Source organism: Varanus komodoensis, unplaced genomic scaffold, assembly GCF_004798865.1.
Source record: "Varanus komodoensis strain SLA01 unplaced genomic scaffold, ASM479886v1 scaffold18_1, whole genome shotgun sequence".
NCBI lineage: Eukaryota > Metazoa > Chordata > Lepidosauria > Squamata > Varanidae > Varanus > Varanus komodoensis.
In genome coordinates this window covers 6,204,566-6,222,561 of record NW_025335548.1, presented here as the reverse complement: position 1 = coordinate 6,222,561, position 17,996 = coordinate 6,204,566, and the positions used below count along the sequence as shown (strand labels likewise).

Genomic DNA, 17,996 nt, shown 5'->3' with positions numbered 1-17,996 from the left:
ACTCAAGTTGGCCTAACTTCATGCTTTGTTACTTACACTACATCCTAAAGGAGAGATTCTTAGATTCCATCTCCTCCAGGAGTCAGAAAGTTTAATTTTAAATATTTAGAAGGACTACAGTGCTTAATACGTTTCCTTACGTTCCTGAGGTTTAAATAATATGTCAGTCATTGTGAATGGTTACTGGGAAGGAAATGTATTTGGTGAAACCAAAGTTAAGAAGAGCACCAGAGTTTTTTTAATGTCTAGCATTTATTTGTTTCTCTCCTGTGTATTTTGTTGTCTTTTATTGCATTTAAAATAACATGGCATTTTATTGCAATACCATGCCAGATATGCTTAAAAGAATGAGAAATTAAAATGTTTATGATTCAAGCCCTGAGAGAATTTGTGGAAAGAGTAGAAAGGAGAGAAGCTTTTTTCTGTTATAACTTTCTTTGTTATGTTTCCATGAATTGTATGTACAGGCTTGTACAAACTGTGGAAGGCTTGGGCAGAACAAATGAAACAAGCCACATGGGATTGGGAGTAGTAAAGAGCACAGGTTGTAGTTGTAGGTGTGAATATTTTCATGCAATCAGTATCAGTTGCATTCTGTGTGTGTGAGAGAGAGAGAGAGATTCGGATCAGGATTGTTGCTAACCTAAGTTTCCATTGATGAAAATAAAATGGGGAGAGTTATCCAGCTCGGAAATGGGTGTGGGGAGGTAAGGGATTGGATTTCTGCTATTTCCCATGCAAGGTTCGCCACTTGCTGTTTACTTTTGAATAATCACTCACCCAATAAGCAATGAAAGAATGAGGCCTTCAGCCGACTGAAGGTAAAAATCTGAATGTTGGGGTTGTCCAGGCTGAGAGTCTTCATTGAGCTTCTGACCGCTTCCCACTGGGGAGGGAGGCTTCAACCAGTGAAGGGAATAAAACATGGACATAGCGCAGAGCCTCTACTTGTATGTAGCTGCTGCTGTCCGGCCCACTGTAGCTCCATCTCCTTCCTCTGGGCAGCAAATGCCTTTAGTACAGTGGAGAGCACTTTCCACCCTCTGCAGTTTTAGTTGCTTTCCCCAGAATTGCACCCTTTGTCATAACAAGTTCCTCATGGAACTGCAAATCATTCCTTTCATGACAGCCTGATCCTCAACTCTGCAAAAGCTGCAAAAAGTACAAGAAGAACTCACACAAAGCAGTCACTTCCTGGTTAATGAGCTCCTTGGGTGACTGAGCATGGGAATAAAATGGAAAGCATTCCGATACAACTTTCGGCAAAGAATTAAAAGGTCACTTGGGCTCTTGCAACAACATCATGTGGAGTGGTAGCTTGTGGCAAAGCAGAGACTAGAGGTAGGTATCTGAAAATCCTTTGGTCTTCAGGACCTAACCAGTGTAAAACAACATAAAAGGTGAGCTTTCTTGTTCTCGGAGGTGAGGCCAGAAGTGGCGAGGGCATAAACACTGAAATGTGCCATATGGCTCCCATGGAGCTGTGGATCACAGGAAGTAGGCAGAATGGTACGAATGCAAGCTGTGACGTGGTGGAGACGTTCTAAAGAGGTGTGAGCTCAAAGCTCTTGCAGTAATGTGCACATGATGAGCAGCAACAAAAAGGAGGTGCCGCAGGGCTTGATGGAGAAAGCCCGCAATGACTCCAGGCAGAGCAGAAAGTAACAACTGCTTCTAAGTTTGCAAGTTCCAATGTTTTGTCATAAAATCTTCATTTCCTTCTCAGCAAGGATGCAAACGCAAAGTCTAAACACACACAGGTCTTTATTTGCAAACTATATAGTTGTCACATTTTTTCATTGCTTCCTTTCCTCCTCCTTTTCCTTGGCATTCCTTCCTGCCTCCTACCTGGGCCTGTTTACTAACAAACTTTTTAACTGTGCAAAAAAAAAAATCTGTAACTAAAACTTTTACAACACCCTCCTGTACTTCTTCCCAAGCTTTCAATCCACCTGATCACCAAATAGCAAATGTTGCAGAACATAATCTGAAATTCTGCTAAGATGTAGTAAGTACTGTCACATATCATACACTAAACATTTCAAAAGCAGGGCCTTGCAAGAGAAGGTTAAGAGTGTGTGTCTCTGTGTGTGTGTGGTGGGCGAGACCCTTTAGAGGGCTCCTTTCTCGGTCTGTGGTCGGCCAAATGCATGCGCAGGCTGGCTGCTGGGAGAGCAAGTGAACGGCGTGCTGCGGCTGGCTAGAAGGCACGGTGGGTGTTTTTGTGTTTTGCTTCTTCCATCCTCCTTTTCTAGGCAACTTGTTCAATTTCATTCCTCCTGGCTTTTCATTTTTCATCAGGCGGTGCACCTTGCATGGGCCCTGACTGAGCACATTTCATCCACTTTGGGGTATCTTTGGGGAGGTCCTGCCTTAGATGATGATGATGATTTCTGCAATTTTGGATGTTTTGAATTCTTTCATGCCTCCCTTTTTGTGTGCTTTTGCTGTTTCACCTAAATAAGCAATGAAACTCTGATAATTGAGTCAGAATTACAATATTGTTTAAAAAATTTTTAAAAGAAACTTGCTATGTTCAATTTGCTAACACACCATACATCAGAACCCAGCACTGACAAGGTTTGTCAAACAGCAGAAGGACAGAGTGCACAGCAGGCTAAAATTAGGCATTAGTGATATGTAATTTGGGAGTTGGGAAAGGCAATACTGGTAAACGCACACAAATTTTTATATTTCCCTTTATACAATCTTGTAGGGCACAGAAATTGGTTCCCTTGAGTCTTGCCTTATCTTCAGGATGCTCTTCTTCTATGATCTTGTGAGATTCCTGTAACACTTTATTCAGTTTCCTGGTCAACTGGAGCTACTTTCTTAAAAGTTGCATTTATGCCCATGGTTGCTTAGTTAAGAAGGTTTGTTAAGCATTCCTGTAATAACTTCCTCTTAAGCAAAACAGGTTGGGCACATCAGACTTAGTTCAATTCTCCAGGGACTAAAAGGGAGGGAGGGAGAGAGAGACAGAGAGAGATGGGTAGGCTTGGACGATCTAGGAAGCCCAGGATAGCTACCGTACACAGTTTCCTGGCCTTTGGCCCCTGAACTACCGGAGGCAGTGTTGTTCTGTGGCCCCACCTCTTTCCCCTCTCAGTGTTCCTGCAGGTATCCAAGGTGACACTGCAGAAATCCTGAGGTGTCAGGAGCTGGTCCCCCCACTCTCTTTTGCAAGGTTCCTACCACTTGTGGGCCAGACAGCAGGAATGCCAGAGGTCACGCAACTGGCCAGCTCACTTAAGGCGACATCAGACAATTGGACTTCTAAATTGTATCCCTGCCTCTATGTCCCTTCTTGTTCCACAGTGTCTGCTCCCATACCAGAAGCATTCTGGTTCTCACCCACAGTTTGGCTTATCTCGAAGTTCACTCTCTGTGGCATTTCAGCTGAGCATTCAGACCCCATTTCTTCTTCCACGTCAGATTCAGAGGCTGAGGAAACCAATCTGAAAGAGCCCAGTCTCCATAGGAGCCTTCTCCCCTCTGCTTATATTTGTGGATAGAAAGAACTGGGATCCACCAGCTCTCACCTTGACCAAGGAATAGAGCTAGAGTTTGTTCAAGGCACCTCTGCTGAGATCAGCAGCAGGTCCATCCTGCCACCCTGGTCCTGTCCAGTGCCTCAGCTGCTCAACAGTAGTTCTGGACCAGGGAAGGTGAACTCTGGCTGGCTTGGTCTCTTTTAGAGGAAGCCACGCAGAATGCAGTGTTTTTTCCGCCCTGCACAGCTGCCGATGCCCAAAGAGCTCTGCCAGAATCAGTGGCGGCCCCAGCAAAGTGGGAGCATAACTAAACTCTGTTCGGCCCATTCTGGAGCAGGCTGAGCAGACCATGCTTCGCCCTTTGCTCCTGCGCTCAGGGCTGGCGGCTGTGGCGGCGTGGGAGCTTCTGACAACTGTCCCAAAGTGCCACTCGGTCAGAGTGGCAATCTTTTTTTGTCACTTGTCAAGCGGCTGTGTGGCAGGCTTAGTCACCCTCAGACCTGTTGCATTCTTCTAGTTCAGATGATACATTAAAGCTACCATTTCCTCTGGGGATGGTCTACTAGTCCAGCAGCTGGGTCTATAGGCTACCCTAAGACGTGGCAGGTTCAGCTAACATGCCTGCATTTCTAAGTCCAGGTGCTTTAGTGTGTCTTGTGAACTCAGTCAGAGAGAAAGAAGCAGCTGATGTAGAGTTTGAGGCAGCATAGGAGACTATTATAACTGCGTGCACAAGCCTTTATGTATTCATGAAGGGCTCTTTGAATGGTGTCCTTTATTACTTGGTTCATGCTATATTTTACAGGACATCAGGCTGCAGATATGCTTTTGAATATGTACCTTGTTTTCAGCAGCAGGAAAAAGACATTCATAATGGGAAAAGACAAACTGCTATTTCTGTGAAATCTACTATAAACTTACCATTTACTTAGAAGAACCATAATCATGATCTTTTGGTAAATAGGATGCTGCATTCCTTGGAGATTCCTTCAAATCTAAGGCTATGTACATACACTGGTTGGGCAGGAAGGAGCTGTTGCATTCATATCCTGCCTCTGGATTCTTGTGGGCAGCTGGACCAGATGGGCCAGGCAGGGCTCTTCTTAGAATCTTGTGACATGGTATAAAATAGTAAGTTCATGAATTCCTGTTGAGTGCTTTGCCTGACTCTTGGTCTTCACAATTGTACACACAATGATAGCAGTTCACAAAACAATGACTTTTTAATTAAAAGCACTAAAAGTGCTCCAGAAAAATACACAGATTGAAGTGCATGATAAGTAATTTAACTGCTGTTTCATATCTTTAAATCTCACTACCTGAAAGCTATTAGAGTATGTTTAGTTTTTTTTTCACAAAAGTCCTTTTTGCTTGTATGGGTTCTAATACTGGAAATAAACCTATACTATATGTAGTTTAGTAGTATTCTGCTATTTTGTTCATTGAAGTCAAGCAAAAGTTGGAAGGTTGTGACTGCTAGTCATGATTTTGTATTATCCACCCAAGTTTTTTTTTAAATAGTATGATGGTATGATCTCAAAATATTACCTTGAAAGACAACTTACATGAATACAGATTATTGAATTAATTGGTTATGTGGCATATTTCAAATACGCAATGATGATTTGGAGAGAGAAATATAAATTCAAATTTGATTATTTGGTGATCACTAAATACATCAAACTATTATATCAAGTGACCTTCACTAAGCTGGAAACCCACAGGTCTGCAGCCAGATGGGTGACAACATTTGGAAGCAGAGCAGGGAGTTTGACTTGCTGACCTTATAGATCCTTTTCAACTCCTATTGTATTCTAAAATTTATATCCCACTTTTTCCCTTACGAAACCCAATATGGTACACATGATCCTCCTCTTCTCCAACTTTTCTTTTCAACAACCGAAATGTATTTGGTGAAGAAGTGAGGTAGGTTAGACGGAGGGTCAGTGACTGGCCCAAACTCATCCATTGATCTTCATGACTAAAATGGGATGTTAGCCCAGACTTTCCCTTTAATAACTGCATTATACCTGCCCTCAAATACTTGTGTGACTGCAACTTCTAAGAAAATGAAATTACTCTAATGCAGTGTGTAGATCAGAATGCCTGTCAGTTTTTTTTATGTTGTATGGAGAAATGATTTAAGCAGATTAACGTTTAGCATGCTACGCAGTAATTCCAATTAAATCAGGTACAATGCTTCCATTTCCAGTTCAGGAAATATTGGGCAGCATTCCTCCAAACTTCAGTCTCTTTGTGGGAAGAGAAAGTTTAGGGTACAATCCACTAGATGGAGTCTGGAGACTTCAGGTGTTGTATACCCAGCAGCAGAGGCAGAGGTGATGTTCACCTTTCCATCCTCATATATAATCTGCTTAGAGAGTCCTTTGAACCAATTAATGCAGAATAGAAGTTGACTCAATTAAATAAATAAATATAAACACATCAATCAATATGAGAAGAATAGATGCATTAAAAATGTGCAGAAAAATATGCATATATTGTTCTGAAAGACAAACAGAAAAACAGAACAGCCTGAAATCTGATATTGACAAGAGTTGGACCAAACTTTGACATGGAATTTGAGGCTTTTCTGACTCCCATGTCCATCATCACAGAATGTCTGTACTAACCATATTGACCCTGTAGTCATTTCATGTGGATCTTTACATGGAAGTAAATCCAGTGGAATTGGTGGGACATTTCAAGCAGGTGTGTTTAGAATTAAACATAGTAGGGCAATGATTCTATGCATGTTGAGACAGGAAAAAAATCATGTAAATTCCCCCATTGCCCAGTCAGCAGGCAAATGCTGCAAGGTGTAGAAATTGCTTCTGTCCAGACATACATAGGATCGTGCCCTTAATCATTTTTTTTCCCGTTCTGAGATCACACCCTTATTTAGCCTTTTAAAGCAGCCCATCTTTTTCATGGCTTGTAAGAAGATCCTTACTACCTAAAGCAACATGTCTGTGAAATTGACGTCATTTTAATTGTAACGTCTATCTGTGTTTTGTTTTTAGATTAAATAACACACGCACTGGGTGATTTTTCATCATGAATCGTGCTTTTAGCAGAAAGAAAGGTAAGCAGTTTGAACTGAATGATTTTAGAAAAAAGAAAAGAGCAGGCAGGCAGGACTGCAATGGAGCTGACCTTGAAGTAGGGAGACCTAGCACATTGATTAATAGAGGTCACTCGCCAAAATTGTTTTGGTAATATGTTCATTCAAAGGGGTTGGGAAACGCTGTGTGTAAACTACAACTTATAAGTATTGCCCTTGAGGTTATTCTGGCAAACCTCAGTGGGGAGTGCCCTTCTCTTAGAATCTCAGCTTAATAATATTTACTGTTTCTTCAGCAGCTAAAGGAAAGCAAGACACAGTGCAAGATAAAAATAGAGAATCAGTAAAAATAACATCCTGCTTGTGTGTTTACAATTAAGGTTAACTGTTGAAAACTCACCTACTTTGGAAAGGTACTTTTTCCAAGTTCTGTTCACATGGGCCACTTCCCATTTCCACTGAATCAAACATTTTATTGTGAGACCTTGAGCTCCATCCAGCACCATGCTGGTGGCTTTGCCTTGTACTTTCTTGTCACTTACGCTACAAAAGCAAACATCATTTTTGAATGAAATATACATCTTAATGCTACAGAAAAATTACATCAAATCAAGTTTCCTTCTGAAGGAAGCAGGGTAATATCATTCCCTTGTTGCTATTTCTCCTTTTAATTGATATCCTACGACTGGCATGGAACTCGTGAAGCAATTCATACTTCTGAAACTCATAGGGAAGCATTAGGTTGCAAATATCCTTTAGTTTTAGCAGTCGTCTAAATCTTATAATACCGTTTTTTTGATAAAAAACAGGAAGGAACAGGGAGACAGGCTCAAGACACAGTTTGCTCATAATGTTACGCAAACATTTTTCAAGTGACTGATGAGGGGTCTGGAAAGGCTGTGATGGAAAATGTCCTGAAGAAAAGTGTTACAGTCAAAAACTGCAGATTGCAATGTTAAAGGATTAATTATCATACTCTGAAGCTGAGACGTTTGGATTGTAACAATTATAGGCTGTGCATATAGTATTGTCCTGGTATTTCGACTTCTGCCAAATGTTGGAGTGAGAAGGGAGGAAACTAAGGAAGACTCTGTTAAGGAATCTTCATTTCCATGAGAACAAACCAATAGATGTAAGCAAAGTAAAAAGCAACTCGCAGATGAGGTACAGGCACTTGGATAAAATTGGGCAAAGGCCAATAAGCAGTTTTCTTTTTGTTAGAAAAGAATCCTGCAGTGCAAACTTAACCCTAAGTTTGAATCTAGCCATCAAGCCAACCCGGTCTGAATCTAGAAGGCACACTTTAATTGACTTTTAATGCAGACGGAGAGTAAGGGCATTCATTTTCATATCCAAGTATAGTTTTATGTATTGCATGAGCTTAATGATAAACATTAAATAATTAAAGAAGCTTGCAGAAGAAAAGAATGACCAGGGAGCGACTACTTAAAATAGCTTAATTAAATTAGACATAACTTTATAGAAAGTGAGTTCTTAAAAAGCCGATCCCTGCTTTTTAACATGAAAAAGACCACCCTATTACAGTTGGCTAAAGGGGTTTGTCATTGGCTCCCTCGCCCACTGCTAATTGCTAGTTTTTGCAGGGAAAGTGGCTACAATAATATAGTTGCTGTTGTGACTATCAGATGTACAATTCCTAAGTTTGTTTCCTGGAGAAAATGTTCGTATGCTTATCAACTAAAATTTCAGCTTCCACTGCAGTAGAAGTGAAAAATTAAATCACTAGGAAACCATTACAAAATTAAACCACTATTATTCAGTAGTGTTGAGGTTTGTCAAAATTGCAATAATGGCAACCGGCTTTGAGGAGCAAAGTCAAGATGTGGATGCCAAAACATGGAAATAAATTCTGCTCACCTCCCTAATTAATAGCAGCTTAGGCTTATTTGTTCTATCTTTAAAAGCTTTGCATTGCCAAAAGGTAAGACATAATAGGTATCTCAGAGCATACAGGATTTTTCCTGGTATATCACAAACTTGACGAACTTGTGATCCACCACGCAGGACCCAGCGCACAAGCCAAATGTGCTGGCCCACAGGGGTTCCATAAACCTTGCTTTCTATACTGCCTGCCTAGGACAATACAAGTGGGACTGGGCAGCTGTGGAACATCTCACAGGTTGTAATGCATGGCTGGCTTCTCATATAATCAGTTGTGCAAGGTGTTTAAAGACAAGATAATAAAGTCTGCTGTGTCAAAAATGCTGACAGTTCGCCCAATTAAATCCTCACAAAACCCTCTCTATATATTCATTTGGATGTTTCCCCATGACTTTTAAGTCCGCAGTTTCAAACAAACTCTTCAGATGTTACGAAGGTTTGTCACATCATGGTGCTGAACTGGAAATAAATCTATGTAAAATTAATTTTAAAAAATAAGAGGCTTTAAGAACAATGGCAAAGCACTGATTTGCATAATAATAACAATATATTTATCATAATTACTTGACTGCTGAAGGACTCTGGTCATTAGTATCAATGGCTTGTGAGGAGGATGAGAAAACAAAACAGATGGTGAGTTACTTCAGTCCTAATAGCCATAACAACCCAAAAGGAAGCTTCCCTGTTCAGAGCTGACGGGGAACAATAACAGCCATCGTGCTCCACAGTTTCTTTTGGCTGTGGGGGTGGTGGTAGGGGCTTAAACAGCATGTTGAAATTCCATTGAGACCTGCATTATCAATGATTTTAAAAAGCTAGACACATGTCATCTTGCACTCAAGTTTGCCGTCTTCCTGTACAAATCCAGGAATGACACTCATAATTGCAGAAAGAGCAAAGTTCTGTGTTGAGACAGCTGTCCAAAAAGAGGAGCTGCATTCTTTAATATCGGAAAATGGAAGAAACACCCATTTATGTTGGCAATAATTGCTGCCAGGTGACTGGCTCTTGTAACATGGAAGATAGGCACAGCAACATATTGTGCTTGATGTATTGGTCTAGTACCAATGGCACAGTTTAAGAAATTACAGTTCTGTGCAAAACCTGAGCCATAAGGAGCACAACAAGAAGGCAGAGCTTTAAATGTAGGCTGTGGAAATAATTGCCTATTAAAAATGATGGAGTTTGAACAGACGCGCATTACCTGACAAGCCAAGTCAGTTCACAGCAATGCTTTATCTCAGGTATTTGTGAAAGGAAAGGGCGAGAGTAAAGTTTAATACTCAGAACTGAGGAACAGCACGAGGTTGTCTCTAGAGAAAGTGATAGAATATAATTGCATTTGAAGGTACTTGGTAATAAAATTGTCCATCTCTAGAAAATACAGACTATACATGTTTGGAGTATCCTATTACTTCCTTGGGCAGGATGGGCACAAAATGAAGCACCGGAACTTTAATTTCTAAAAAGAAAAATTGTTTCAATTCTGCCCCCAAGTTAAAACATGAAGGAGAAGATGGATAGTTTCTGCTAGAAGCTCAGACTCAAGTCATTTGGGAAGGATTTGTGAAGAGCAGGGTGAAGGGCTTCGTATCAGTTGCTACGCCTTGCCTCTTTTTACTTGTCAACCTGTATTCCATCCAAATTGCCTCTACCATTGCACTGTTTTGCAGTTCTAATTAGTAGTTAATTGGTTTTTGGGGAGTTTGAATAGCTTTGTATCATTTTCGCTGATAGTTCATCTTCTTAATTCAAAATTGACTCATTTCACAGGTATTCAGATTTGATTGATGTGTGTAACTCCGTTCTGGCATCCTTGTAAAATGTAGCTGTTTCTGTTGTGCAAATTTCTAAGTGTGTAAAAAATCCTTATATTGGCTTATACTGTTGCATATAGGTAGAAACCCTTTCCTAAAAATTAAAAAGTCACTTTATAATGAGTAAACCTAGAAGAAGCTTAAGAAGCTTGAGCTATATATACACAATTCAAATACTTTCATTGCATGCTTATTACCAAGAGCCCTGTTACAATTTAATGAAAAATCAAAGATATCTATTTATGTATTTATTACATTTTTATACTGCCCAATAGCCAAAGTTCTCAAGGTGGTTCACCATAATTTAAAACATAAAATATTAGCTGTTATAAGAACTGAACATTATCAGGTTCATGGGCTTCCTCCCCACTGCGTGTCTGTGATCCTAGTGAAGATGGTGAATTGCAGCAGACTAGCACGAATAACCATCTGGCCTTTCGGGCCAGCTAGCAGTCCGGTTTTGTTTCATGCAGTGTGTAGGGAGGCAGGGGTGGCCCAGGAGTTTGAGGCTACTCAGAGCACCTGCCATGCTGTTGGTTGCATCTCACGCGGTCCTTCTGCAGTTCTGTCAGGGGAAACAAGACAAAGATGGGTTCCTACGCCCCTGCATCCCCCCACCTGCTCTCTAGAGCTATTTTGAGGTGCCAGGGCAGGGCGAGAGAGTGAAACTCGGGCCATGCAAACAGATTTCTACTGCTGTGGCACTGAATTCAATCCTGTTGTTTGGAATTGATGCATGAAGGGGCTGCATCCATTTTGTACCTCCTTACGATGTGAATCACAGACTGAATTTACTGCTGAAGGACATGAAAACAAAGGACAATATATATGTGTGCAAGTGGTAAGGTGGCCATGCATCTTACTTGACCGAGGACAGGCCTCTGTTTGAATGCATGCTCATTTGAAGGGTTGTCCAGTGCAAGTCTATGTAAAGATAAAGAACTATAAGAAACCATACGAAGGACCCTTATAGTTGAGCATTAACAGTTAGCTACTGGAGAAAAAACTGAGCACTTGGCCTGGGGTTTCCTCTACCCACATGGTAAGCTGTATTACATATTTATTTAAACATAGCAATGATATCTAAATCCACATCTCTAAATATAAAGTAACACATGCAGATTTAATCAAATATGTGTCCTCTTTTGCCTTCCCTTTTACTGATGCATTTCCTCTCTTTTGGCAGTGCATGAATAACTAGCGTGTTCATCAACTGTTCTTACTAGCAAAGTGCCCATGAATCTGATGAGCTGTGACAGTTGATGAACTTCCTTCTCCTGATGATGCTCTCTCTTCCCTTCAGAATTTTTTCTCTTCTCCTCAATCTTCTACTTTGCTGCCCACCAGACTTCTCTTGACCCCATTGTTGGTTGGCTCTCGTACTGCAAAGGACCTTTCCATATATACCAGCACTGCTCTAGATTGACATTGCCCGTGAGGTGGAAGGCCTAGGTCCTGAGAGACAGTTATTTGAGGACTCAGTGGAGGTCTTACCATTTTAATTCCAAAGTCCTTTGAATAACCTTTGGTAAATTAAACCCTTTCACTGATGGCATCATGCCCTGAATTTTTGTGGAGCAGTTCAGCTGTTCTGGACCTTTTGCAGGAAATTTATGCTCTTGCTATGCATGTGAATAAGGCTCTTGCAGAAATGGTGAGCAGATGTTTTATCTTCTATAGCACTTTTCATCCAAAATATTTACAGAGGAATGGAGCGGTCATCATACTTTAGAGGAATTGTTCAAAGTAGTCTGCCTACATTTTCTTGAATACAAACAATCATCTCCTTTCTCTGTTAGACATAGGAAGCTTTTCTCAGTTATATGTTCTTAATACTATTGAAGGTAACTTGGGTAATTTGAATGTGTGAATAACTGCATCCCAGATTATTACCTAGAGCTTTCATATGAGCCTTTGTCAGCTCGAACACTCTCTAGGAGTCATCAAGTGTCAAGAGATAAACTAATGTACATACACAGGTATTCTTGTTTTGACCAACTTGCCGGGGGTCTTTCTTCCTAGCATCATGTTTTGTTATTGTTTAATATGGCTACTTAACATTTGCAAAAATAAAAAATGGTTGCACAAATTGACATAGTGATATTTGCCACTCAGCATAATTGTAGTTCTCCAATATGGCATTTGACAAATCCATCGGGGAAGGGGGCAGAGTTGTTTGGGTTTTGGGGTCAAACAAAACATACTTGGTTTTATTTGGAATTTATTTATTTATTCATTTGGATTTGACTTTTTAAAAAGCAATAGGGACAAGTTTCAAATTCATTGCCTCAATTTTGTGACCAATTTTAATTAATTTAAAAGGAGAATCTCAACAAAATAGAGCATAAATGTTTTAACAATACCCCCTCACTGCTGCAAAAATAAACTTTTTAACTTTGATGTTTAACATTCCTGTTAGAAGACCTGTTCCTCAGAAGTGACAAGAAGGGCATTTCTTTCCTATATGAAATCATAATAGGCTTTAGTAAGATACACAATCACAGCACCTTTTCCTCTCTCATGGAAGTCTGAGGTCAGCTTAGAAAATATTAGCATGGCCTAGCATCCACACCATGCCTCAGAGCACCCATGGGATGAGGAACTATCTTGAATCTCCTCACACCATGTCAGAGCTGTGTCTCCAGCCTTGGACAAATTGAGCACTGCATCTTGGTGCATCTTCGGTTCCTCTGTGTCTAAGGTCCATACAGTTGCTCTCCAGTTTTCCTTACTTTGTTTACTTAAATATGCTCATTTGTTTCAGTATGCCCTACAAATCTCCCTACAAGGTAGGTCAATATTACCTTCCTAGTGGAAATAGGAGTCTGGGAATGACTCACTTAAAGCCCCCAGGTGAGTTTCCAACTCTGATGAGAATATGAACCAGCCACCTCCCACATTGCAGCTTGCATAGCCATTAGGCTAGGTTAATTCTCACCCATTACCAGTTCAAGAACTCAGTAAAAGTAGTAGTAGTGATGGCTTCATATTCTCCCAGATTAAAGAGATTCCTCAAGTTATGAAGAACAGTAATGGAAGCAAGGATCTATTCCATCCTTTAAACTACCTATTTATGTGAATGGGCCCATGGCTTCATTTTGCCAAGTCAAGCATCTGTGTCTTGGAGAGTGGTTATACTTATTCAGATTTCTTTGCAAATCTGGCAGCAGTATTAAATATGCAGGATAAGCAAGAAATACTTGAATTAGCAACATTTTGACATTTTAATAAGCTGCTTGTGTTTTATAAAGGAAACAGATATTCTGCAAAGAAAGATAAGACTTTTAGCATCATCGCATATCTGTCTTTAAGCTTCATTGCTGGGAGTACCACTAAACATAGCTCTTTTCCAATTATTTTAATTGGATATATTGAATGGGGGAAGTGGAACTTTCCTTCACATCATGTAAAATCAAACGTCTCTGCGTATAACTTTATTAAAAGTATAGTAAAGTGAAGCCAGGACCACACTTTCCTCCACCCCCAAGAAAGCACTAAATAAATGTGTGATTGTTGAAGGCCATACTCATACATGACCCAGGGCATAGTTCCACAGTGTACTACAGATTTCCACTTCTATTAAGTGTGTGTTATCTTTTCCTCACGTCAGCTCCTCCCAGTTGAGCTCTTATTCTTGGAATTACCGTATGTGATGACTTTTAAAAGCAGAACAGGTAAACATTTTTCCTCTGTAGTAACAGGCAGTGGGCGGCTTGTTTGCTCAGATCATCCACGTGTCTTCATCTATCCTATCTGCCTTGGTTATACCATTTTGACTTCCCCTTACTACTGGTAATATTTGAATCATGGGCTTTATGCAGGAAAAGTAATGTTGGCGACTAGACACGTAACGTTGACATGAGATTATAACTAATCCCTTTAATCTGACCCTTCAGTGGTTTCGGTCACTGTTTGCTTCTACGGAAAAGAAGACCCTATGAAGTTGGCACAGTGTAGTGATTGGTGAATTGTACCAGGATCCAGAAAATTCTGTTCCCCATTTGACCATGAAGTTTACGGGTTGACTTTGGGCCAGTCATTCCTTCTCAGCCAAACCGATGAGACAGGGTTGCTGGTGTAAGGATGGAAGGGAAATGAGGACGGCTATGTAAGCCACCATGTTTTCCTCAAAAAAAAGTAGGGTACAATTCAGTCAGGCTAACTGCTCCTTAATCCTATGAAAGTGTGTGTTTAAAGCTCTCTCACTGAAAAAGAGATTTGGTTGGATCATGTCTGTACAGTTTAACATGGCTTTTAAATGTCTTGCTATTTTCTATTTAAACTAACATTTGAACTCCTTGCCAGTTTAAACGTTCATGAAAAGCTTAGAAATGCAGCCTCATTGCTAAAGGCTATTGTAATATTTTCTGTCATAGATGATTCTATTTTGGAAAGCAGCATTCTGTTTATTATTTTAAACAGAACAAATAAGTGGTGAACTCTGGAGTCTGTAAAATCAATTTTAAAAGAAATGGGTGAAGGAACAGAATCATCTGGATTTTATTGTTAAACCCATTCATCTATTAAATTGAATACGCCCATTACAGGGTTCCTTTGCATAATCTTCAGTTAAACTTTTTAATGTAGTCTATCTCCCCCATTAATGTAGTGCCTCTTCCTTTGCAGTCAGGAGCTTCCTGTTGCTTTGCATATACGTTCTCTCATAAGCTTATATGTCCAGTGAGTCCTTCCCAGTTTGTTATGTTTGCTTTGTTTTGTTATCCTGGGTTGGTCTACGCATGGCCATTGTAAATATTAAAGAAGGCATGTTTAAGTTGCTGTTCCAGTTTTAATAACTGGCAAAGGTCCTACTGTATCAGTTGCTTCTTGTTGCAAGGAAAAAGTGGCTTTGCTGTGACCAAAGATGCTCTTTAGTAGGACATGGGAAAGTCCTTGCTTTATAGTGACTGCAGCTTCAACCCCAATGTGTTATTGCATTCCCCAATCCTGGCCAAGGGAATCTTGTAGCCCCCTTAGTTGTTAGCGTATCATGTCCCAGATGCCCATGCAACCATGCTTTATGCCCCATCTACAGAATATAAGAGACTATTGGGAGCTAGGTTTCCTTCTTCATACTTTCCAAGCAACAGACCATTCTGTTGAACGAAGCTCTTTATTCTCCAAAGTGCATCCAATAAGCACAAGGAACTCTAAGCATGTGCACTGCAGTTTGTTGGACCCAGTGTAAATAATTACTTCCAAGAGCCCTCATTTTGAGCAGCCCTGAGCCCCCTTGCTCTGAGAGGACCCTTTTGGAGGCAGGCAAGCTCCAAACCTCTGTAGTTGGCTAGTCCTCCTCTCCCTATGCCGGGTCAAGAGAACTCCTGTCCCACACCCCCTCCTGGCAGTTGTAGATCCTAGCTATTTTCAGAGTCCACCCAGAGCCCTCCCAGAGTCTCCTACTCACCCAGAGAGGATGGCCTTGAGATAAGCCCCTCCACTTCTTCCATCTTGATGTCTGGAGGCCCACTCTCTCAGGGCCCATCTTCCCCATCTGAAGAGTCTGAAACTTCCAGGCTGAAACATGTGCCAAGTGGAACTGCCTCTTTCATTTCCCAACAGGGACTGAAGTTAGGGGACTCATGGCCCATATTGCTCTATTGGTTGCTTCATTAACTTTTGCTTGGATGCTCCGCAAGCTACCCATTAACATTAGCTGCCGTCAGACTTTCAGGTAAGTCATGCCCAAGTCCATGCAAAATGGAAGTTCAAATGGGTGTTCAAATGCAGATTTCAAAAGTTCATAATCCCCCTGTATTTAGGGGAAGATTAGGCAAGCTAGTAATCCTTTGATGTGCTCTTTCTTGTAGGAACAACATTAGCAAAGGCACTCCCTCCACATTAGACCACCTACTCACCCTGGGAGCCCATTCAGCATGTCAAATCCTGCAGCTCCTTTCCTCCTCAGCCCCCAAGAATGGCTCAGGTGTTAAGACAGGGTGCCTTGCCCTGTCTCCTTTTCTTCCTGGGGTGATTTGTTGTGTGTAGCTTCTCAGAGCTGCTCCCATCAGCCAGTTTCTCCACGGCCTGCTAAGCTCTGCCCCCAGTATTATGTAGCCTTCTGGCCTACTCAGGCATGCAGGTTATTCTTCAGCAGAGAGGACAGTGATCAGAAATGAGGTCTCTTCTCTTGAAACTACATGTGCATGTGCTCACACACACACACACACACACACACACACACGGAGGCTTTGGTATTTGCAATAACCTCTCTGGCCTTCTGGGCATACCTTTCCACAGGCATATCTGCTCTTGAAGATATAAAAAGCCTAACTCGACTTGGTAACAATAATGAATTCAGTAGCCTATCCAGTAATTATCATTTTGAAATGCGGAGATGGCCTTACTTTAAAATCGTCCTGCTGTATTAGGTGACCCAAGTTTTGAAACTTATTTCAGTTCAGGGGGAAATAGCTTGACATAAATAAGTCCACCCTCCATTGTGTGTTCTTTATTAGACTGTGGTTGAAAAACTTCCTTCCTACTGTCCAAGACTTTATGAGCAACGCCCTTGAATCTGGAGCAATGCTTAGCCTCTCACTTATCCATAACTCACATCTTTAAGTTCCAAAGGGGCCTGCTCACTTTTACCCCCCAGGCCTCATGGCTTTGTTCAGGCTAATCAGCCAAACCCCACATGAAAGGGGATAGGGCTAGGACTGCCCTCTGCACCTTCTAGCTTAATAGTCTCAAAATGGGCAGATCTGAGGAGACCTCCCATTATCTTAAGATGCTCCCCCAGGGTTAACTTCAGCACGCTTTCCTTTATCTACCTGCCACCCTAATCTACCGGGATGTCCACCAACAGCTTGGCCTGTGTGGCATGAGTAAATAAACAAGTCACTCACATAATTTCTACCAACTCAGTACTACTCATAGCAACCGGAAAGTAATTGAAAGGAGTCACTCTAACATAATGTCATTGATCTTTTCGATTTACACTGAAGACTGTCTATTTGGAGGGAAAAGATAACATTTTTGAAGCAGGTCTGAAGTTGTTATAAGATTCTCAAATAGGTAAATGGGAATCACCTTAGTTATAAGACTTAGCTATAAGACTAAGTCCCTGTGAGCCAACATGTATAAAGGTTAGATTACCACCCCAAAACCAAATACAAAGCCAGAATGCTTTCTTTTACCTTGTGAAAGACAGGATCGTATGGTATATGTTATTTCTTCTGTTTTTATAATGCATATTTCTTTTGCTTTCTTCCGTTATTTAGCAGGTTCTTAAAATTTTGAGCATAAAATCTTACATTAAGAAGTTTAATTGAGGACAGAATGGGAATGTATTTCATAAAACAATTCACTCCTGTTGTCAAAGCACAATAAGGCATCAAGATAGTTTCAATACAAAATAGTGTAGACTTTCCAAATGCAGGTGTAAATAAGAAGAAAGTCTGTGACAAACATATGTGAAGAACAGGTGGATAATATGGAGACTTTTTAAATCTATTTTAAACAAATAGTGCCAGTCTGAAACAGGTTAGTACATCCAATTAAATATGAAACAATTTTGTCTTAGGTGACTTAAGTTTCTCTACATTCAGAATGAAGTAGTACTACGTGCAGAGAAGCCAGTAAAGTCCAATACACATTACCAAGACTGGCAGAGCAATGAATAAAAAATACCAGAATGTGTTCAAATGAAATTTTAAAATTAGAATGTAATAGTGCTTTGAAATGTCTCCACTCCAAAGTACTATTACATTATAGTTC

General features: G+C 40.7%; 1 protein-coding gene across 2 annotated transcripts in view; it reads left to right on the top strand.

Moving 5' to 3' along the window:
• Positions 1-17,996, top strand: part of GULP1 (GULP PTB domain containing engulfment adaptor 1) — a 201,883-nt gene that overhangs the window by 107,260 nt on the left and 76,627 nt on the right. For both annotated transcript variants that reach the window (XM_044427094.1, XM_044427093.1), the window contains exon 3: positions 6,518-6,579. In XM_044427094.1, coding sequence (XP_044283029.1) covers positions 6,552-6,579 — 28 coding nt within the window. In that variant the 5' untranslated portion in view covers positions 6,518-6,551. The remainder of the gene's footprint in view (positions 1-6,517; positions 6,580-17,996) is intronic.